Below are 19,537 nucleotides of genomic sequence, written 5' to 3'. Positions count from 1 at the left end.
TATCGTATATGTCACAAATGTAACATTACTATAGTATGTCATGTATTTCCCTATGTCATAAATATCACTATCAATTGAAAATAGGGGACCCTGATGTAAAGAAGACGAGCGTCTTTCTCTGGTCTGCATCCCCTTAACAATTGTGTGTATTGAGCTGTACTGTATTGTACCCATTCTGCAATCTGTTAAATATTGATTGATTGTTATTAACAGATTGCAGAATGGGTACAATACAGTACAGCTCAATACACACAATTGTTAAGGGGATGCAGACCAGAGAAAGACTTTCGTCAGGGTAGGGCTGGGCGATATGGAAAAAAATCATATCGTGATAACGATATGATAATGTTATCATATTTCTCTATCGATAATTATCGAATTGTTATAAGTATACATTTTATTTAAATTTTTTTTTTAACAACAGATGTTTATTTTGCAGCAATTCTTTGTCATTGCCGCCATCTTTAGTGTTACATCCCCTCACACTCCAGTTCTCAGGCTGCAGCTGGTTTAAAAGCGAAGGTAAACCGGCTTCTCTGCTGGCTGTGGCTCCAGGGGAGTTGAACAGTTCTGGCTCTGCTAGTTTATTTTCGATCTTTTGGCGCTTTTTTGGTGGACAAACCACCGCACATGTGCACCGTGACTCGTGACTGGAGTCTAGTTCTGCTAGCACACATAGCCTACTGTGTACAGACGGTTTCAAACTGTATTTTAAATTAGAAAGCAAACAAAATAAATTGACGAGAAAAATAAATCTCAATTTGGTCAGTATTGTAATTTGGACAAGCAAAGCCATTACTTTAAGTTGCAGGCAAGAAAGACAAGTCTGTCCACTGTCTCTGGTTTTAAAACTGCCCTGTTGCAGGTCCAAAAAAAAAAAACGATTTTTTTATTTCGATATCGATTATTAAAATATATCGCGATAGTTATCGTTATATCGCCCAGCCCTACGTCAGGGTCCTTGCTTTAATCCCTGATAACAAAAAAATATATATACTGTATATATATTCTCTTTGGCCTTCAATACAAAATCACATTGGCACATACATATGCATTTCTTGCACTCTTAACCTGTTCCACCCGACGGGACCGGATCCGGTCCCAAAATGGCTCTGGTCATGAATCAATATTTTTCAGAGTGTTGCAAAAAATTTGCGATTTTAAAACATATCTAAGTATTAACATCACTAACATGTCACAAAAGCATGTAGAATGTATATTATCATCAATACGTTAGTTTAGCAATAGGTTAAAAGTGCCATTAGATAGTTTTAAGTTTTCGATTTACTGAAGTCTATTGCGAGACGGTGACCATTTTGGAAATTTTGAATCATGGGAATTGTAGTCTTTTTGCGGCCATTTTGTGGAGGGCATCTATAGCTGTCAATCAGCGTTGGAATTTTTCCGAACTATACTTCCTGGCAGATTCTATGGGGGTTCAAAGTTCAGCGTTCTGAATGAATATTATCAATAACTGTTATTATTTGGGATAATAAGCCACAAAAGGTAACGTTTTTGACCAATATTGAAACAGAGTTAGTTTCTCCTCCCTATTGTTAGCATGTAGCAACAATTAGATCTGAAATTAGTTTCAAAATGGTTGCACTGTGGTGAAAATAAAAAAGTACAGTAAATTACAGTAGATATCATTATCTGCTCTTATGCACGCCTGGTGATACTAAATCCAAATTGAACTCAGGCATTTGAAAGATAATATATGTATATATATATAAATGTGCGAATTGCCTATAATAAGGTAATTTATAAGCCTCCTATTCTATAATAATATTTCAAATTGCATTGGTCCGGATGGGATAATTCAGTACAGTATCTATAGAACCTTCTGTTTAATTATCTTCCCTTTATTAATTTCCTTCGATTTTTTTGTACACATGATCTCAAGAAGGTACTGAACGAGATCAGTGGCAGTTTTTTGGCATTATTAGCATGGTGTTATTCACTGTCAAAGATGCAAAGACAAATCATAATTCATATTCTCCTTTGTTTCATCACAATTTAAGCAAGCCTAGTAATAGACACAACATTTATGACACTGTGAATACATTCCCTGAGGTCCATAGATGTACCTAGATATGCAAATGAGCCTTGTAGAAGTGGAGCAATATTCCATTTACCTAGGTATATATTTTAGGCGGATTTTCACCACGGGTGGAACAGGTTAAGTGCCAAACAAATACTGAGCAAACGTCTTAAGTTGTAGCTTAGTGGCTGGTTTTGTCATCACATTAGGGCTGGGCGATATGGCCTCTAAATGATATCGCGATATATTTTGGCCATATCACGATACACGATATATATCGCGATATTTTGACATTTCCTCTAAAGCACTTAAAAATGCTTGATTTAACCCTTTGATGCATACACACCAATACAGTACGGCTCAATACACACAATTGTTAAGGGGATGCAGACCAGAGAAAGGCGTTTGTCTTGTTTACATCAGGGTCCCCCATTTTCAATTCATAGTGACATTTATGACATACACAACATACATGAATTTTTTTTTTTGAAAGATTTATTTTTTAGCGTTTATCGCTTTTTACTACTGGGCAGTCCAGTAGAGAGAGAGAGAGGAGGACGGGAGACGGAGTCGGGGTAAGACATTCGGCAAATGACAACGGGTCCGGGAATCGAACCCGGGTCGGCCGCGCCGCGACTCAGCGCGTCATGTGGTTCGCCACTGGGGCGCCCAACATACATGACATTTATGGCATAGGGACATACATGACATACAGGTATTTAGTACTGTTACATTTGTGACATATACGATATGCAAATATACAGTACTGTTACCCATAGATCCTGACAGAGTATATATGATGGGGAGGCGACTGTACATTAGGAGGGGGTGGGTGGGTGGGAGAGAAATATACATATGGTTAACTTCTGAAATCTAGTCGCCAAATGAATTAATTCATTTAAGTAAATTTTCAGCCCTGCTTATACTAAAATGTACCTCTGCTTTGAATAGCAGTGATCCTCCATCTTCCAGCACGAGGGTGGGTGGGACGTAGGACGTGTAAAAGCGCGTGTCCTTCCTTGAAACGAAGGAAGGATTCAAGGATGAGTCATGTTGGCGTGTCATGTTAAGGACCAACACAGGATGATTCAAATGAATTCATTAAATGTGCTGCCCATGAAATTGGCATTCATAGTCCCATGAATACAGAGGTGCTTCACACTACTGACCGATCACACTACTGACGACGCAGCTGAGAGAGCGGCATTTCGCGACTCAGCTGAGAGTGTTGTTTCTTAAAATTGTATTTTATAAAATCCTGTCAATACAATATTATAAAATCCTGTCAGGAAGCGTGCCTCAAAGCATGAATGAACCGGCATTTACCGGCATTTTTAAGCACTTTAAACGTACCAGAACTTTAGCGCACATAAAGTCACACGGAAACAGCTGTTCCTGGAGGCAGTTTGATACCCATTTCAAAGTGTCCACGCATTATTCTACGCTCATAGCGAGGGGGGCGTACTAGCGTAGGTCAGTGGCCAATCAGAGCGCAAAACGGGAATGTGGAAACACGAACCGTTTGGTAAAAGCATAGACGCTTTTAGCTAGTGTAATAGCTAGTGTAATAGCTCCTTGGTTATCATCGTAAACCTTGGTTTGTCCATACTGACATTTATCAATACCCTTGAGTAGCTGTTGCAAATACATACACAGCTGATGAGGCCATGTATTCTGCCTCGCAGGTAGACAGTGCAACTGTTGGTTGTTTTCTACTCTTCCATGAAATGAGAGAGCTTCTCTCACTTAGACTGGCACAGTACCCTGTGGTACTATGTCTGTCTGTAACCTCTGATTCCCAGTCAGCATAGGAGGTCTAGTGTACTGCAGTATGTATATACACTAGGGCTGACCTCGACTAGTCAAATAGTCGTTTGAAAGGAGCCGTAGTCGACTGCCAACCTCTTAGTCGAATGCAAAAAATATATGTATATAATATAATATTATATTCTATATATATTCATGGTAACAGACCCTGGAACGACAACGAATCAAATGATCAGCACAGTAGTTGACGGAGTAACCGCACTGGCAGGACACAAGCTACAAAGCTGCATCTGTGACTGGAAAAAGATAACATCAGAGAAGGGTCTCAAGATCCACCAGGGCAGGAAAAAGTGCCTGAGAGAGCTTAGCGAGGGGCCTCGCATTGACCACTACTTCCTCAGAGGTAGGCCAAATCAGTCGAGTGAAGCCCAGCGGCAGGATATTCACCACAGTCCACAGGGTATCAGAACCCCAGACGAAGCTCAATCAGGCACAGATCCACCAACGGACATGAGTCCAGAGCCCATCCAGCCACAGACAGCAGTAGAGAGGAAGATGAACGGACGAAAGCCTCAAATCTTGTGGCCTAAATCCTGCCAGAAAAAGGAGTGGGAAACCACCGACACAGACCTTATCCATATTCTAGAAGGTCTGAAAGGGTGCGTGGAAAGAAAGCTGGACAAGATTGGAGAAATCATTTACAGCTATGGAGCAGAGAGATTTGGGGTGAAAAGTCAGAACCTTAGGACACAGAAGGAACCATCAGCTCATCTCAAGTCCAGGAGACAACAAGAGATTGAAAGACTTGTGAAAGAAAGAAGGTGTCTGAGAAAGCAGTGGAAGAAGGCCACAGAAGTGGAAAGGAAAGGACTTGAGGCTCTACAGGGGGACATCAAGCAGCGTCTTGCAACACTGCGAAGAGCAGAATGCTTGAGAAAGCAACACAAGAAGAAAGAGCGAATGAGGACCACCTTCTACAGAGATCCCTACAAGTTTGTCAAAGATCTCTTTGTCAAGGAGAAAACTGGGACCCTCAAAGTACCCATAGGGCCTAACAAAAATAATGGTTGGTTTCAGGTTGCCGACCGACCCTGCCGATTTAGGTGCGACCCAATATATTTTATGAGTTTAAAAAAAAAAATTATATATTTAAAAAAAAAAAAAAAATTTTTTTTTTTTTTTTTTTTTTAGAATAAAGTTTCATAGAAATCTTAGTCAAACATTTAGTATTATGGATATTAAACATGCTGGCAGAGTACATGCATCCATGTTGTTGTGAACATTTTAATTAAATAAAGAAATTCCCTAGTTTCAAGTTCAAGTTTCTTTAATAGTTGTCATACAGAAGTACAGAATACTTTTGTACAAAATGCTTCTTACTGTTGCGCTCCAGAGACTGTGCATGACAAGATAAGTATGAAATAAAAACATAGTAAAAATTAGAAGTAAAAAAAAGAGGTCACAGTGTTCAGTTTAGACATATGTACAATGTTCGTAGACGTAGTTACCATACAATATACAATACTGTGCAGTGTACTAATATACAATACTATATAGTGCAAGGCATAAATGGACGAGGTGCAGTTTAGGTACAATTCACAGTAGGTGTACGAGTTGTAGTGCAAATCCTTTATCAATAAATATAAAGTGTAAGTGTGTTTGTGTGATCTAAAGTGTGGAGAGTGGGTGCTGCAGTGTGTTGTTTGTTTGAGTGAGTGTGTGCGTGTGGGTGTGTGTGCTGTGTGCATTTGATGGTTGTTGCATAGTGATTATTGTTCGTTTAGCGATTATTGTTCGTTTAGCAGCCTGATGGCCTGGGGATAGAAGCTCCTTCTGAGTCTTTCTGTGCTCGCCATAAGACTCCGGTATCGCTTGCCTGACGGCAGCAGTTCAAAGAGGCAGTTGTTCGGGTGGCTCGAGTCCTTAATAATTCTCTTAGCCTTCCCCTTGCACCGCTTGTTGTAAATGTTCTGGAGGGTGGGAAGCCCCCCTCTAATTGTGCGTTCGGCTGAACGTGTCACTCTTTGTAGTCTGCTACGGTCTTGTGCAGTGCTATTCCCAAACCAGGAGGTGATGTTGCCGGTCAGGATGCTCTCTATTGTACATGAGTAGAAGTTCCTAAGGATCTTCTGACTGACTTGGAACTTCCTTAGGCGCCTGAGGAAGTAGAGGCGTTGTCGTGCCTTCTTCACAACACTGTCAATGTGTGTGGTCCATGTCAAGTCCTCGGATATGTGGGCTCCGAGGTACTTGAAACTGTTCACTCTCTCAACTGGTGCCCCGTCGATGCTGAGGGGGCTGTAGTCCTTGACCCCCGACCTCCTGAAGTCCACAATCATCTCTTTTGTTTTGCTGACGTTCAGGGAGAGGCAGTTCTCCTGACACCACTGTGACAGGTTCTCTACCTCTTCCAGGTAGGCCCTTTCGTCGTTGGCAGAGATCAGGCCCACCACTACTGTGTCATCAGCAAATTTGATGATGGTGTTGTTGTTCCGCTGTGCTACGCAGTCATGTGTGTACAGGGAGTAGAGGAGGGGACTCAGAACACAGCCCTGGGGGGCCCCTATGTTGAGCGTGATGGATGAGGAGGTGCAGTTGCCGGCTCTTACCACCTGGGGTCTGCCCGTCAGGAAGTCCAGGACCCACTGGCACAGGTCATAGTTCAAGCCCAGGTCCCTGAGCTTGGCTATGAGTTTGGAGGGGACTATGGTATTGAATGCTGAGCTGTAGTCAATGAACAGCATTCTCACATAGTTCCCCTGCCTCTTGTCCAGATGTGATGCTGCTGTGTGCAGCACATGGGCTATGGCGTCCTCCGTGGACCTGTTGGGGCGATATGCAAATTGCAGAGGGTCCAGTCGCCGTGGGAAAGAATAAAATAAAAAAATAAAATAAAATAAATTCCCTACCTACCCATGGCCAAACTGACAACCAACCTGAAACCAACTATTATTTTTGTTAGGCCTAAGGGAACTAGAGGATCACCTGAGGAAGACCTACTCTGACAATCAGAGGCATGTGCCAGCCAGCATTCCGGATGACATGCCACCAATACAACCACCTGAGCACCAGCTGGAAACAAGGCCCCCCAAATGGAGCGAAGTTGAGAGCACAGTAAAGCGGGCAAGAACAGCCTCAGCCCCTGGGCCCAACGGCGTTCCATATAGGCTCTATAAGAACACTCCGGGTGTCTTGAAGTACCTCTGGAAGCTAATGAAAGTGGCATGGGAAAAAGGAATTATACCAAAGGCATGGCGAAGGGCAGGAGGGATCCTGATTCCCAAAGAGAAGAACTCCTCAACCATCGACCAGTTCCGCCAGATCAGTCTTCTGAATGTGGAAGGAAAGATATTCTTCAGTGTTGTGGCCCAGAGGCTCTCAGTATTCTTGCAGAAGAACAACTTTGTCGACACCTCAGTGCAGAAGGCAGGGATAAGTGGTTTCTCAGGATGCCTGGAACACACAAGTGTCATCTGGCACCAGCTGCAGACGGCCAAGAAGGAGAAGAAAGACCTGCATGTGGTTTTCTTAGATCTTGCCAATGCCTTCGGATCAGTGCCTCATGAGATTTTGTGGACAGCGTTCAACTTCTTCCAAGTCCCAGAGGGCATCACAAGGCTGGTCAAAGCCTACTTCCAAGACCTCCAGTTTTGTGTTACAGCACAGGCCAGTACAACTGCCTGGCAGCACCTCGAGATAGGCATAATGGCGGGCTGCACCATCTCTCCACTGGCGTTTACCATGGCAATGGAGCTCATTATTCGAGCATCCCGATGGGTGGTTGGAGGGGAACGGTTGAAGAGCGGGCTGCGTCTTCCTCCAATCAGGGCGTACATGGATGACATGACGACAATAACAACAACAAAGGCATGCACCAAACGCCTGCTGGATAAACTCCAGGAAAACATCAAATGGGCACGAATGGAGATTAAACCAAGCAAATCCCGCAGTATCTCCATTGTCAAAGGCAAGCTCGCCAATGAGAGGTTCCACCTTAACAACGAGCCAATACCAACTGTTCTGGAAAAGCCTATCAAAAGCCTTGGCCGCTGGTATAGCGCAGAACTCAAAGACTCGAAGCAGGTGGAACAACTCAGGCAGGATACAATCAGTGGCCTCAAGCAGATCAACAACACTGCTCTCCCTGGGAAGCTGAAGCTGTGGTGCTTTCAGTTTGGACTGCTGCCCCGTCTCATGTGGCCAATTGCCATCTATGAGGTCACTCTATCCCATGCCAATCGGCTGGAGAGACTGGTGAATGCACATGTGAGGAAGTGGCTTGGACTGCCGAGAGGCCTTAGCAGCATAGGCCTGTATGGCAACGGAGCCCTCTCCCTACCAATCTCAAGCCTGGTGGAGGAGTACAAATGTGCCAAATCAAGGCTGGAAATGACTCTCACAGAATCCCGGGATCCATTTGTCAGAGGTGCTGCTCCAACCCTAGCAACGGGGAGGAAATGGAAGCCATCTGCAGCAGTTGCAGTGGCAAAGACCGCCCTCAGACACCGGGATATAGTGGGGCATGTCCAACATGGCAGAGGGGGCCTTGGATTGGAAGCAACTACACCCACATGGCAAAAGGCTACTCCAACCGAACGGCGGCACATGGTGGTGGAGGAAGTGCGCCACCAGGAGGAAGCAGCCAGGTGTGCCAAGGCAGTCTCTCAAGCCCAGCAAGGCCGGTGGATGAAGTGGGAGGGCGTGGAGAGGAGGAAAATCACGTGGAACGAACTGTGGAGCATGGAGTCTAATAGGCTAAGCTTCATCATCAGAGCCACATATGATGTCCTGCCCTCACCAACCAACCTACATCTCTGGTATGGAGAGGACCCAGCCTGTCTCCAGTGTGCAGCCCCAGCAACCCTCAAACACATCTTAGTGGGTTGCAAGACCAGTCTAACTCAAGGAAGATACACCTGGCGCCATAACCAGGTACTGAAGTGCTTGGCTGCCGAACTTGAGAACAAGAGAGTAACCACCAACGCCATGCCTCTAAATGCCCAAACTACCTTCCCACGGAAAACAACCTTCATCCGGGAAGGGGAGAAACGGCGGACCAAGCCGTCTCCTCCGAACTCAGGCCCACTGAACGCAGCCCGGGATTGGGAAATGCGGGTAGACCTCAGCCAGAGGCTTACCTTCCCATCTGAAATTGCAGCGACCAACCTGCGCCCAGACCTGGTCCTCTGGTCCAAATCTTGCCGGCGTGTCTTCATCGTTGAGCTGACGGTCCCATGGGAGGAAGCCATCGATGAGGCATTTGAACGGAAGAGGCTGCGATATGCCAACTTAGCAGCTGAAGCAGAGGGGCGGGGCTGGAACGTGAAGGTGTGGCCAGTGGAGGTGGGCTGCAGAGGCTTTGTAGCCAGTTCCACCACAAGGCTCCTGAAGGAAGTAGGGATCAGAGGACAGGCCCAACGAAAGGCAATCAAAGAACTTGCCACTGCAGCAGAACGGAGCAGTCACTGGTTGTGGCTGAAACGTAGAGACGCATCATGGGCTGCTAAATGAACACGTGGTGCCACTGTGCGACACACACCCAGGCCTGATCAGCCTGTGGTGGGCCAACCTCGGCAGAGGGTGTATTGTGATAAATGGCCGAAACACCCAATGAGGTCGGGGAACACAACTGAAGATGTGTCGTAGGGCTGGGCGATATGGCCTAAATATGATATCACGATATTTTCTGACCTTTCGGCGATACACGATACGCATCACGATGTTTTTCTTTTTTTCCCCAAACAATTCATTATGAGGCTTACCAAGACAGTATTTGAGTTTGCAAGCTAACATTAAAGACAAAATAAAATACCCATGCATTTAGCATTTTTATATTATATATTAGATTTAGATTATTGGATTATTAGATTATATATTGCATATATTTAGCAATGAGATATTATATGATTTAGATATGAAATATGATGAATTGAAAATGGGGGACCCTGATGTAAACAAGACGAAAGTCTTTCGCTGGTCTGCATCCCCTTAACAATTGTATGTATTGAGCTGTACTGTACCCATTCTGCAATATGTTAATAAAGTTTTAAATCAATCAATAGGATTTTAGCATTTTTATGAAACTACTGTATATTTGTATGTCTCTAAATGTTTTGATGAATTGAAAATGGAGGACCCTTATGTAAAAAAGCCGAAAGTCTTTTTCTGGTCTTCATCCTCCAGTCAGTCCACTGTTGTTGTATTGAGCTGTACTGTATTGTACCCATTCTGCAATCGTTAATAACGTTCATTCATTCAATCATTCAGCCGGCAACAGAATAATTTTGATTGACAGTCGAGTCTGCCAATTACGTCACACCGCTTGTACCCGCCCTGCTGTTCTTAGCACCAATCGGCAAGCAGCGCTATTCTTTTTTTACTTCCTGAATGCCCTCCTTGATTTTAACGAGAGCTCAGCTCAACGACAACAACAACAGCTCACCGCAGCCGACGAGTGATTACTAGCGCACCGCAGCATGACAACGAGGCATAATGATTTCATTTTACTGCAACAAATGTTATAATAAAAGCCTTTCCATACATCTGTCTGATTGAAAACTTTATTAACAGACCGCAGAATGGGCACGCACAACTCGGCACGGACTGAGATATGAACAGTAACGCTTGCTATCTATGTCGTCATCGGACGTTGCTATGTTTGGGTAAATACGCTGATGTGTAACTATATAACGTGTAACTATATAATGTTGATGCCACAAAACGAATGCCTTTGTTAATCATAAGTACTAACTAACTTTGATGCAGTAGTGTGTGTGTGGGAGCGGCGTTGTTCAAAAGTTTGAACGGGGTGGACCAGATTGACGCGACACAATCCTCTTGGGCAAAACATCACGATATCCACGATACGTTAAAAAAGTGTATCGTTAATGAACTGTACCCGATATTTATATAATATCGTCATATCGCCCAGCCCTAATGTGTACTGGTGATCATCACGTGATCATTGCCAAATTCCACCCCACTTAGGCCTGCCACGATAACACATTTTGCTGGGCGATTAATTGCCCCCGAAAATATCGCGATAAGCGATATTATTGCGACCGGTTAGAGAATTTTTTTGAGAAATTTATTTCCCAAAACTTTTATTTTGAAGCCCACCGCTCCGTCTTTTCCGGTGTTTAAGACTTTTATTTTGAAGCCCACCGACCGGACCGGAAGTATTGTTGTGATTATCCTAGCCGACAACTTGTCTCGTCCGGTTGTGTTTTTTAGTTTTAACGTTAGCTACTAACGTTAGATGCAGCTACTACATGCAATCAACGATGAGGAGGAAGCGTCAAAGCAGTATATAATAGAATAGCTGTGGTGCGTAGGCACTGCAGCATAGGGCTGGGCGATATGGAAAAAAAATCATATCGCGATAACGATATGATAATTTTATTTTATTTCTCGATATCGATAATTATCGAATTGTTATAAGTATAATTTTTTTTTTTTTTTTTTTTAACAACAGATGTATGTTTATTTTGCAGCAATTCTTTGTCATTGCCGCCATCTTTAGTGTTACATCCCCTCACACTCCAGTTCTCAGGCTGCACTGCAGCTGGTTTAAAAGCTAAAGTAAACCAGCTTCTCTGCTGGCTGTGGCTCCAGAGGAGTTGAACAGTTCTGGCTCTGCTAGTTTATTTTCGATCTTTTGGCGCTTTTTTGGTGGACAAACCACCGCACATGTGCACTGTGACTCGTGACTGGAGTCTAGTTCTGCTAGCACACATAGCCTACTGTGTACAGACGGTTTCAAAATGTATTTTAAATTAGAAAGCAAACAAAATAAATGGACAAGAGAAAAAGAAATCTGAATTTGGTCAGTATTGTCATTTGGACAAGCAAAGCCATTACTTTAAGTTGCAGGCAAGAAAGACAAGTCTGTCCACTGTCTCTGGTTTTATTAAAATATATCGCGATATTTATCGTTATCGTTATATCGCCCAGCCCTACTGCAGCACGACTCGAAAACGACCTGTTATAATAAATTAATTCATGTTTAACTTGTCCCCGTCTCCAGTCCTTTGACTAGCCCCACCCGTTCATTGTAAACAATGATGCATGTAATTGTATTAACGTTATTCTGTGTTATTCTAACGTTACACTACAAATAACGCTACTTGGTTAAAAGGAGCAACACTATTGAGAAATGTAGTTAAGCTATATGTGGCGTTGCTATAGGCGAGCTCCCGTGCTGTGCTCTGTAGTAAGGCCAGCGGCCCGCCTCCCAACACGGACAGTGACTGACAAGGGGCACTGGTTCCGCCTCATTAAAACAAACACGCAAATAGCAATTAATCGCGCCCGTCAAAATCATTGCATTAATTTTAATTATCGCGGCAATTAATCGATTTATTGCTTATCGCGGCAGGCCTGTCCCCACTCCAACCTCATTCAATTGTTGTGCTGAATATTTAGGGATCTTTAACAACTAGTCCTATTAAGAATCCATGGGATATCACTGCACCCTTTACGTGCACTTTACAAAAGCACTGGATAAAAGTATACGTTCACATCACACTAATAAAACAAATTGTCTATTGGCTGAGCAGCCTGGCATTCGTGTGACATCATGTCCGGAATCAACCAGGAAATAGCTAACGGCTAATCATTTAATAATCACAAGATACATTCAGTGCTAACAAAATGGATTTATGGAGACACATTTATGGAAAGTTCAAGACCGGACCACAAAGCTTCTGGAAGGGTTAGAACGACACGCGACGACAACGCTTCCAATGCGTGACGATGGCAGAGAGTTCAGATCCCAACTCGACTCCGGAGAGAGTGATCTGCACTCCGAGCTCAATCTGAAAAGCCCCGTTTGGAACTACTTCGGATTTATGCTGAACCAGTTAGCGTTAAGTCAGCTATGTTTAGTGATGCACCGATGTGAAAATTGTGGCCGATACCGATAACCGATATTAATATTGCTGTTCTGGCCGATACCGATATTTACCGATGTCGATATCTCTGTATAGAAAACACTTTTTTATGATAATCAAATAAAGAGCTATTTTCCAAAACGCATATTTTTTTACTTTTGTAACTTACCAGAAATGACTGATATTTTGAAACTATTTAAGGCCAAAACATGTAAAAAGAATCTTTATTTTTATTTTTTTTAATATCGGCCCTATCTTTATATCGGACCGATACCGATGTGTAAAAAAACGGCCATAGGCCGCCGATATATCGTACATCACTAGCTATGTTACATGTATCTTTTTGTGTGCTAAGTGCTACCGCTAGCGTTTTGAGAGTTATAACGTCAAGAATTTAAGCACCATAACTTTTGTGTTTTTTATAGCACTTGTAAATCTGTAAATCATCCCTCAGGGCAAAATTACTTTGTCACATTTCTAGGAATTGTGTGCCTTCATTTTAAGTATAGGCTACTGTAGGCTTACTGAACACATATTGAATAATTCATTGACATCATACAGATCCCCAATGGTTTGTCGGTTTGATTACTTTTGTTTAAATAAATGACCTATAGCCTACTAGTTATGTCTCTTATGTTGGTTTGCCCTTTTGTGGGCATAATGTGCAACAATAGATATTCGAATGGTTAGAAATGTTTACAGCCCTAGTGCCTGCCTATACTAATGCCTACTATGCTAATACAATGGGGGAAATAAGTATTGATCACATCAGCATTTTGTCCCGTAAATATATTTCCAATGTGGCCATTCAAGTGAAATTTTCACCAGACTTTGGTATTAACTCAGGGAATCCAGACAAAACATCTAAACATTAAAGTCCATACATAAATAAAGTTATGTGTAATAAAGTGGAATGACATAGGAAAAAAGTATTGAACACACTAACTGAAATTAATTCAATACTTAGTGGAGAAGCCTTTGGGCATAAAAGAAAATATTGTTTGGTTCCTGTTGATTGTTAGTTAAGGCCATGGGTAGGTAGGGAATTTATTTTATTTTTTATTTTATTTTTTCCCGACTATGGATAGGGAATTTCTTTATTTAATTAAAATGTTCACAACAACATGGATGCATGTACTCTGCCAGCATGTTTAATATCCATAATACTAAAGGTTTGACTAAGATTCTTGTGAAACTTTATTGTAAATATATATTTTTTTTTATAAACATAAAATAAATTGGGTCGCACCTAAATCGGCAGGGTCGGTCAGCAACCGGAACCAAACCATTCTTTTTTTTAGGCCTTGTTTGTAATGACAGCTCCAAGGATGCTTTCTGTATGATGTAACTAATCACCCGCAGTATTCAGGTGTGATTTTGGCCCATTCCTCTACACAGATTGTCTTTAAATCTTGAAGATTGCGGAGGGGCCTCTTGTGGATCTGGATCTTCAGATGCTTCCACAAATGTTCAATTGGGTTTAAGTCAGGTGATTGACTGGGCATTCCAACACGTTGATTTTCTTTCTCTGAAATCAACTGCAAGTTTCCTTTGCTGTATGCTTTGGATTGTTGTCCTGGTGGAAGGTCCACCCACGTGTCATCCTCAGCATCCTGGTGGATGGCAGCAGGTTCATCTCAAGAATCTCTCTGTACATGGCTCCATTCATTGTTCCTTCAATGATATGAAGTAGGGCTGGGCGATATAACGATAACGATAAATATCGCGATATATTTTAATAATCGATATCGAATATCGAAATAAAAAAAAATATCGAAAAATCGTTTTTTTTTTTTTTTTTTAATTTTACCTGCAACAGGGCAGTTTTAAAACCAGAGACAGTGGACAGACTTGTCTTTCTTGCCTGCAACTTAAAGTAATGGCTTTGCTTGTCCAAATGACAATACTGACCAAATTCAGATTTATTTTTCTCTTGTCCATTTATTTTGTTTGCTTTCTAATTTAAAATACATTTTGAAACCGTCTGTACACAGTAGGCTATGTGTGCTAGCAGAACTAGACTCCAGTCACGAGTCACAGTGCACATGTGCGGTGGTTTGTCCACCAAAAAAGCGCCAAAAGATCGAAAATAAACTAGCAGAGCCAGAACTGTTCAACTCCTCTGGAGCCACAGCCAGCAGAGAAGCCGGTTTACTTTAGCTTTTAAACCAGCTGCAGCCTGAGAACTGGAGTGTGAGGGGATGTAACACTAAAGATGGCGGCAATGACAAAGAATTGCTGCAAAATAAACATAAATCTGTTGTTAAAATTTTTTTTTTTTTTTTTTTTTTTTTTTTTATACTTATAACAATTCGATAATTATCGATATCGAGAAATAAAATAAAATTATCATATCGTTATCGCGATATGATTTTTTTCCATATCGCCCAGCCCTAATATGAAGTAGGGATGCCCCGATCACGTTTTTTGCCACCGATCGTCGTGAGCCATATCGGCCGATACCGATCCGATACCGATCGTTTTTGATTAAACATTTTTTAATTTAATTTTATATAATTTTTTTTTATTTTTTTTATAAAATATATATATTATATAATTAGACTTGTACTTGTATTATCTGCGAGACATCGCCACCACGCAACAAGCTCCACTGTCTGTGTGTACTCTAGTAGCCTCCAGCTACGGCCAGGATTCTCCGGAGCTGCAGCTGGGCCTATACTCGAGTAGCCTCGAGCTACGGCCAGGATTCTCCGGCGCTGCAGCTGGACCCTAGTATTGGTATAACGTTAAATCACATTCACAAGCCCTCAGCTCGAATACGCATCGAATCAGTGTTATAAGACATTGATATCAGGAGCTATCTGTAGCTACTGCTAGCCGGATATATAACGTTAATACAACGCCTCAGTGAATTATTTAGTTCAATGGGACATTTAGTTTTGAACAGTGAACTAACTTGCGCTAACGTGAGCTAACAGCTAACAGGTATCATACACGTCTACTAGACTTGATGGAGCGTTTGTTGATGTCAGGAGCTATCGGTAGCTGGTCGGCTAGATACCGTTCGGTTAGACAATGCCTCATCATGTATTAAACTAAAAGTGAATAGTTGTCTGGGTCATTTCGTAACGGTAGCTAAGCTAACGTTAGCTCAGGGAGACGCCGTCCTCCCGTGTCCCGTCCCACTAGACTACTAGACCTGTGTTTACATGCGTGCGGGAGGGGCTGGAGGGATGAGCAGACGCCGCACCACCCGGTGTCTGAGACAGAACTCAGTGACAGCGAGTGAGATCGGGTTTGACGATCGGCGAAAATAAAGCATTATCACCGATCGCATATTTATACTGATTATCGGCCGATAACGATCGGTGGCCGATCGATCGGGGCATCCCTAATATGAAGTCTGCCAGTACCAGGAGAGGAGAAGCATCCCCATTCCCCACACCATGATACTTCCACCTCCAAACTTCACTGTTGGTAGTGTTATTCGGGTAATGTGCACTGCCATTTCTCCTCCAGAAAGTAACATTTTGGTCTCATCTGACCAGAGTACATGCTCCCAGTAATTCACTGGCTTGTCCAAATGTTGTTAGGCAAACTTTAAACAAGCTTCAACATGTCTTTTTTTCAGTAGTGGAGTCTTGCGGGCTGAGCGTGCACAGAGGCCATGGCGGTGGAGTGCATTGCCTATGGTCCTTTCTGTCACAGTTGTACCTGCTGCCTCCAAGTCTTTTTGGAGCTCTTTCCTAGTGGTCCATGGCTCTCTGGCTACTCTTCGTTCTAAGTATCCTTCTGACTCCCTGATCAGAAATGTTGCGAGGAGCACCTGTGCATGGCCGGTTGATGATGGAGTGATGTTGCTTCCACTTATGGATAATGCCCCCAATGGTGCTTACTGGAAGATTCTGAAGTTGTGAAATACGTCTTTAGCCAATTCTATTTTCATGATTTGCAACAATCTGTTTGTGAAGGTCTTGAGAGCTCTTTGCTTTTACCCATCATTTGATGTTTCTTGTGTGGCACCTTGGTAACAAAAAAATAAAATTTTATAGCCCATCAATATATTCTAACCCAGTTGACATTATTAGCACAGATAGGAGGTAGAGTTGCCTCCTAATTAGTTTTGGTTTTCAGCTAGTTCCTTGCCTTTCCTTGCTGTGGTGTACTGCTTTTTCTTAGTGTGTCCAATACCTTTTTCCTGTTTCATTCCACTTTATTACACATAACTTTATTTATGTCTGGATTTCTTGAGTTAATACAAACGTCTGGTGCAAATTTCGCTTGAATACGCTCATTGGAAATATATTTACTGAACAAAATGTTGATGTGTTCAATACTTATTTCACCCATTTGTATGTCTATACTACTATGCACTCAAGACTGTAGCACTCAAGTTTGACACTGTTTGATGAACATTACCACTTACCCATAGCTGACTTGTACAGAACTTGTAGCCTAAGTTGAAAAAAGCTAAATTACTAAATGTAAATGTCTTTTTTTACCCCCCTTCTCTCTTTTTAGGCCTATTGAGAGATGGAGGCAGGAGCAGGAGAGCTGCGTGGACATGGAGCACATGCTGAATCGGCAGAGTCAGCAGCACATTGTGATTCACCTCAAGAACAATCCACTACGCTAAAGGATTCTTGTCAAATAGAATCATTTGTAATTTGTGAGTCATCTCAAGATCAGGGGGGATTATTCAGACTGCATGGTCTTCATGAAGAATCTACCCAGACTCTGCCTCCTGTAGGCCAGACCCCGCCTCCTGCAGACCAGACTCCGCCTCCTGCAGGAGAGCCATGTTTACCTTCTGTTTCACTTCAGCGACAGTCATCGAAGCATGACTCGCCTCGAGAATCATTTGGACAAAAGTCATTGGTACAGTTTGAAATAAACAATTTCCCTCGTGAAGAATTATCCAAACCACGTGACTCATTTAAACAAGAATCGGTTGAACTAAACGATCCGGCTCTGAAAGAATCAACTGTTCTCTGTGATTCACTTCAGTGCGAAACTGTTGGACAGTTTGTTTCGCCTCTCAAAGAATTATCCAAGCTATGTGATTCACTTGAACGGAATTTGTCTGAACTACACGATTCCCCTCATGAACAATTACCCAAACCATGTGATTCACTTGAACAAGAATCATCTGATCTAAATGATTCCTCAGCTCCGAGAGATTCCCCTCATCTCAAAGCCTTTGGACTGCCGGATTTACCACACAGCGTGTTTCCAAAACTCGATTCAGCTGGACTAAATGACTCGGCAGTACTAAATTACATAGCAGGACTAAATGACTCAGCTCGGCTCAATGGTCTACCGGAAGGAGATTGGGTGTTGATTCGTTCTGACGTTGAGTCTCACTTGATGGCGAGGAGGAGTAACATCTTACCCTGTGCCCCCCTAAACACCTCCCCATCAGGAGAGGAGAGAACTAACATCGTAATCCATGCCCCCCTAAGCACCTCCCCATCAGGAGAGGAGAGAACTAACATCGTAATCCATGCCCCCCTAAGCACCTCCCCATCAGGAGAGGAGAGAACTAACATCGTAATCCATGCCCCCCTAAGCACCTCCCCATCAGGAGAGGAGAGAACTAACATCGTAATCCATGCCCCCCTAAGCACCTCCCCATCAGGAGAAGAGAGGCGGAGTAACATATTACCCCATGCTCCATCAGAAGAGGAGCAGAGGAGTAACATATTACCCCATGCTCCATCAGGAGAGGAGCGGCTGGGGAACTTGATGTCCCTTGCTTCCCTCATCGCCCGCATAGTAGGAGTAGAGAGGCTGTGTACCTTCTTATCCCACTCTCCCCTAAGCACCAACACAGAGGAGAGGATGTGTCGTTTGGCTCCCGGTGCTCCCCTCATCACCCCCACAGCAGGAGACAGTGGAGGAGGAGGGGGAGAGATGAGAGATGTTACTGTCCAGGTCAACAAGACAGTAACATCCAGAATGTCTCAGACACCCTCAGGTCAGTAAGGAAGCTGGAGCTACACACACACACACACACACACACACACACACACACACACACACACACACACACACACACACACACACACACACACACACACACACACACACACACACACACACACACACACACACACACACACACACACACACACACACACACCACACTCTATATAGAGTATACACATTATGTTCAATCTCAAACTACACCAGATATTTATAGATCACCCATTTTGTATGGTTAACTCCTCTTGCATGCATGACTTTGACTATACAGATTGTTATTTGTGTAGAACTTGTCACCAGAGCACAAAGCTTGCCGCGGTAGTTGGTGATACCGTTGTTACTCTGTGTTCAGGCATCCACGAGTACATTACTTTCTCACTGCCCCCACTGGTGTATGCTTAGTTTTATGTATAATTCTTTTTTTTTTTACATATAAATAAAACCCATTTAGTTCATTTTTGCATTTCAGTGTCCACATTCATCAAATAAAATAACTCAAATCTGTAAAATACTAACAGTATACACTGAAAGTGTCTACATGGATTATATTTTATAGGTCTGTGCAGCAGAGCCCTGCAGTACAGAGTAACTTATGTTTCACTTTCACTTTGAGAGTAGATTAAATTTCACGTGAAGGAGAGAAATGATGGAGAAAGAAGCTCTAGAGACGACGCAACAGGTTACACATTAATGGCGGTGGATTGGCAATATTTCTATATTTAAACCCTGCAGCAGCGAAAGCGGAAGGAGCTCTGAGGGCCAGTCCAGACCGGCAACAGTATGTTTGCACGATGCAAGGCTGCAGCTACATTGATCCGTCATTGATTGGATAGAAAACCAAAACCAAAATGACAAATATTGTCCAGAAAAACAAATGTACTCTATTTTAGCA

General features: G+C 42.8%; 1 protein-coding gene across 1 annotated transcript in view; it reads left to right on the top strand.

Annotated features, from left to right (window-relative positions):
• Positions 1-4,036: 4,036 nt before the first annotated feature.
• LOC311237956 (uncharacterized protein) overlaps positions 4,037-19,537 on the top strand; it is a gene marked incomplete at its 5' end in the record, with an annotated part of 32,281 nt that continues 16,780 nt past the window's right edge. Inside the window, 4 exons of the mRNA XM_084325930.1 lie at positions 4,037-4,846; positions 7,007-8,997; positions 17,182-17,249; positions 18,494-18,637. Coding sequence (XP_084182056.1) covers positions 4,037-4,846; positions 7,007-8,997; positions 17,182-17,249; positions 18,494-18,637 — 3,013 coding nt within the window. The remainder of the gene's footprint in view (positions 4,847-7,006; positions 8,998-17,181; positions 17,250-18,493; positions 18,638-19,537) is intronic.

The sequence above is a fragment of the Notolepis coatsorum genome (genome assembly GCF_963971535.1).
Source record: "Notolepis coatsorum genome assembly, chromosome: 12".
Classification (NCBI taxonomy): domain Eukaryota; kingdom Metazoa; phylum Chordata; class Actinopteri; order Aulopiformes; family Paralepididae; genus Notolepis; species Notolepis coatsorum.
The sequence above is the reverse complement of the archived record's forward strand: the minus strand, read 5'-3'. Positions and strand labels throughout refer to the sequence as shown.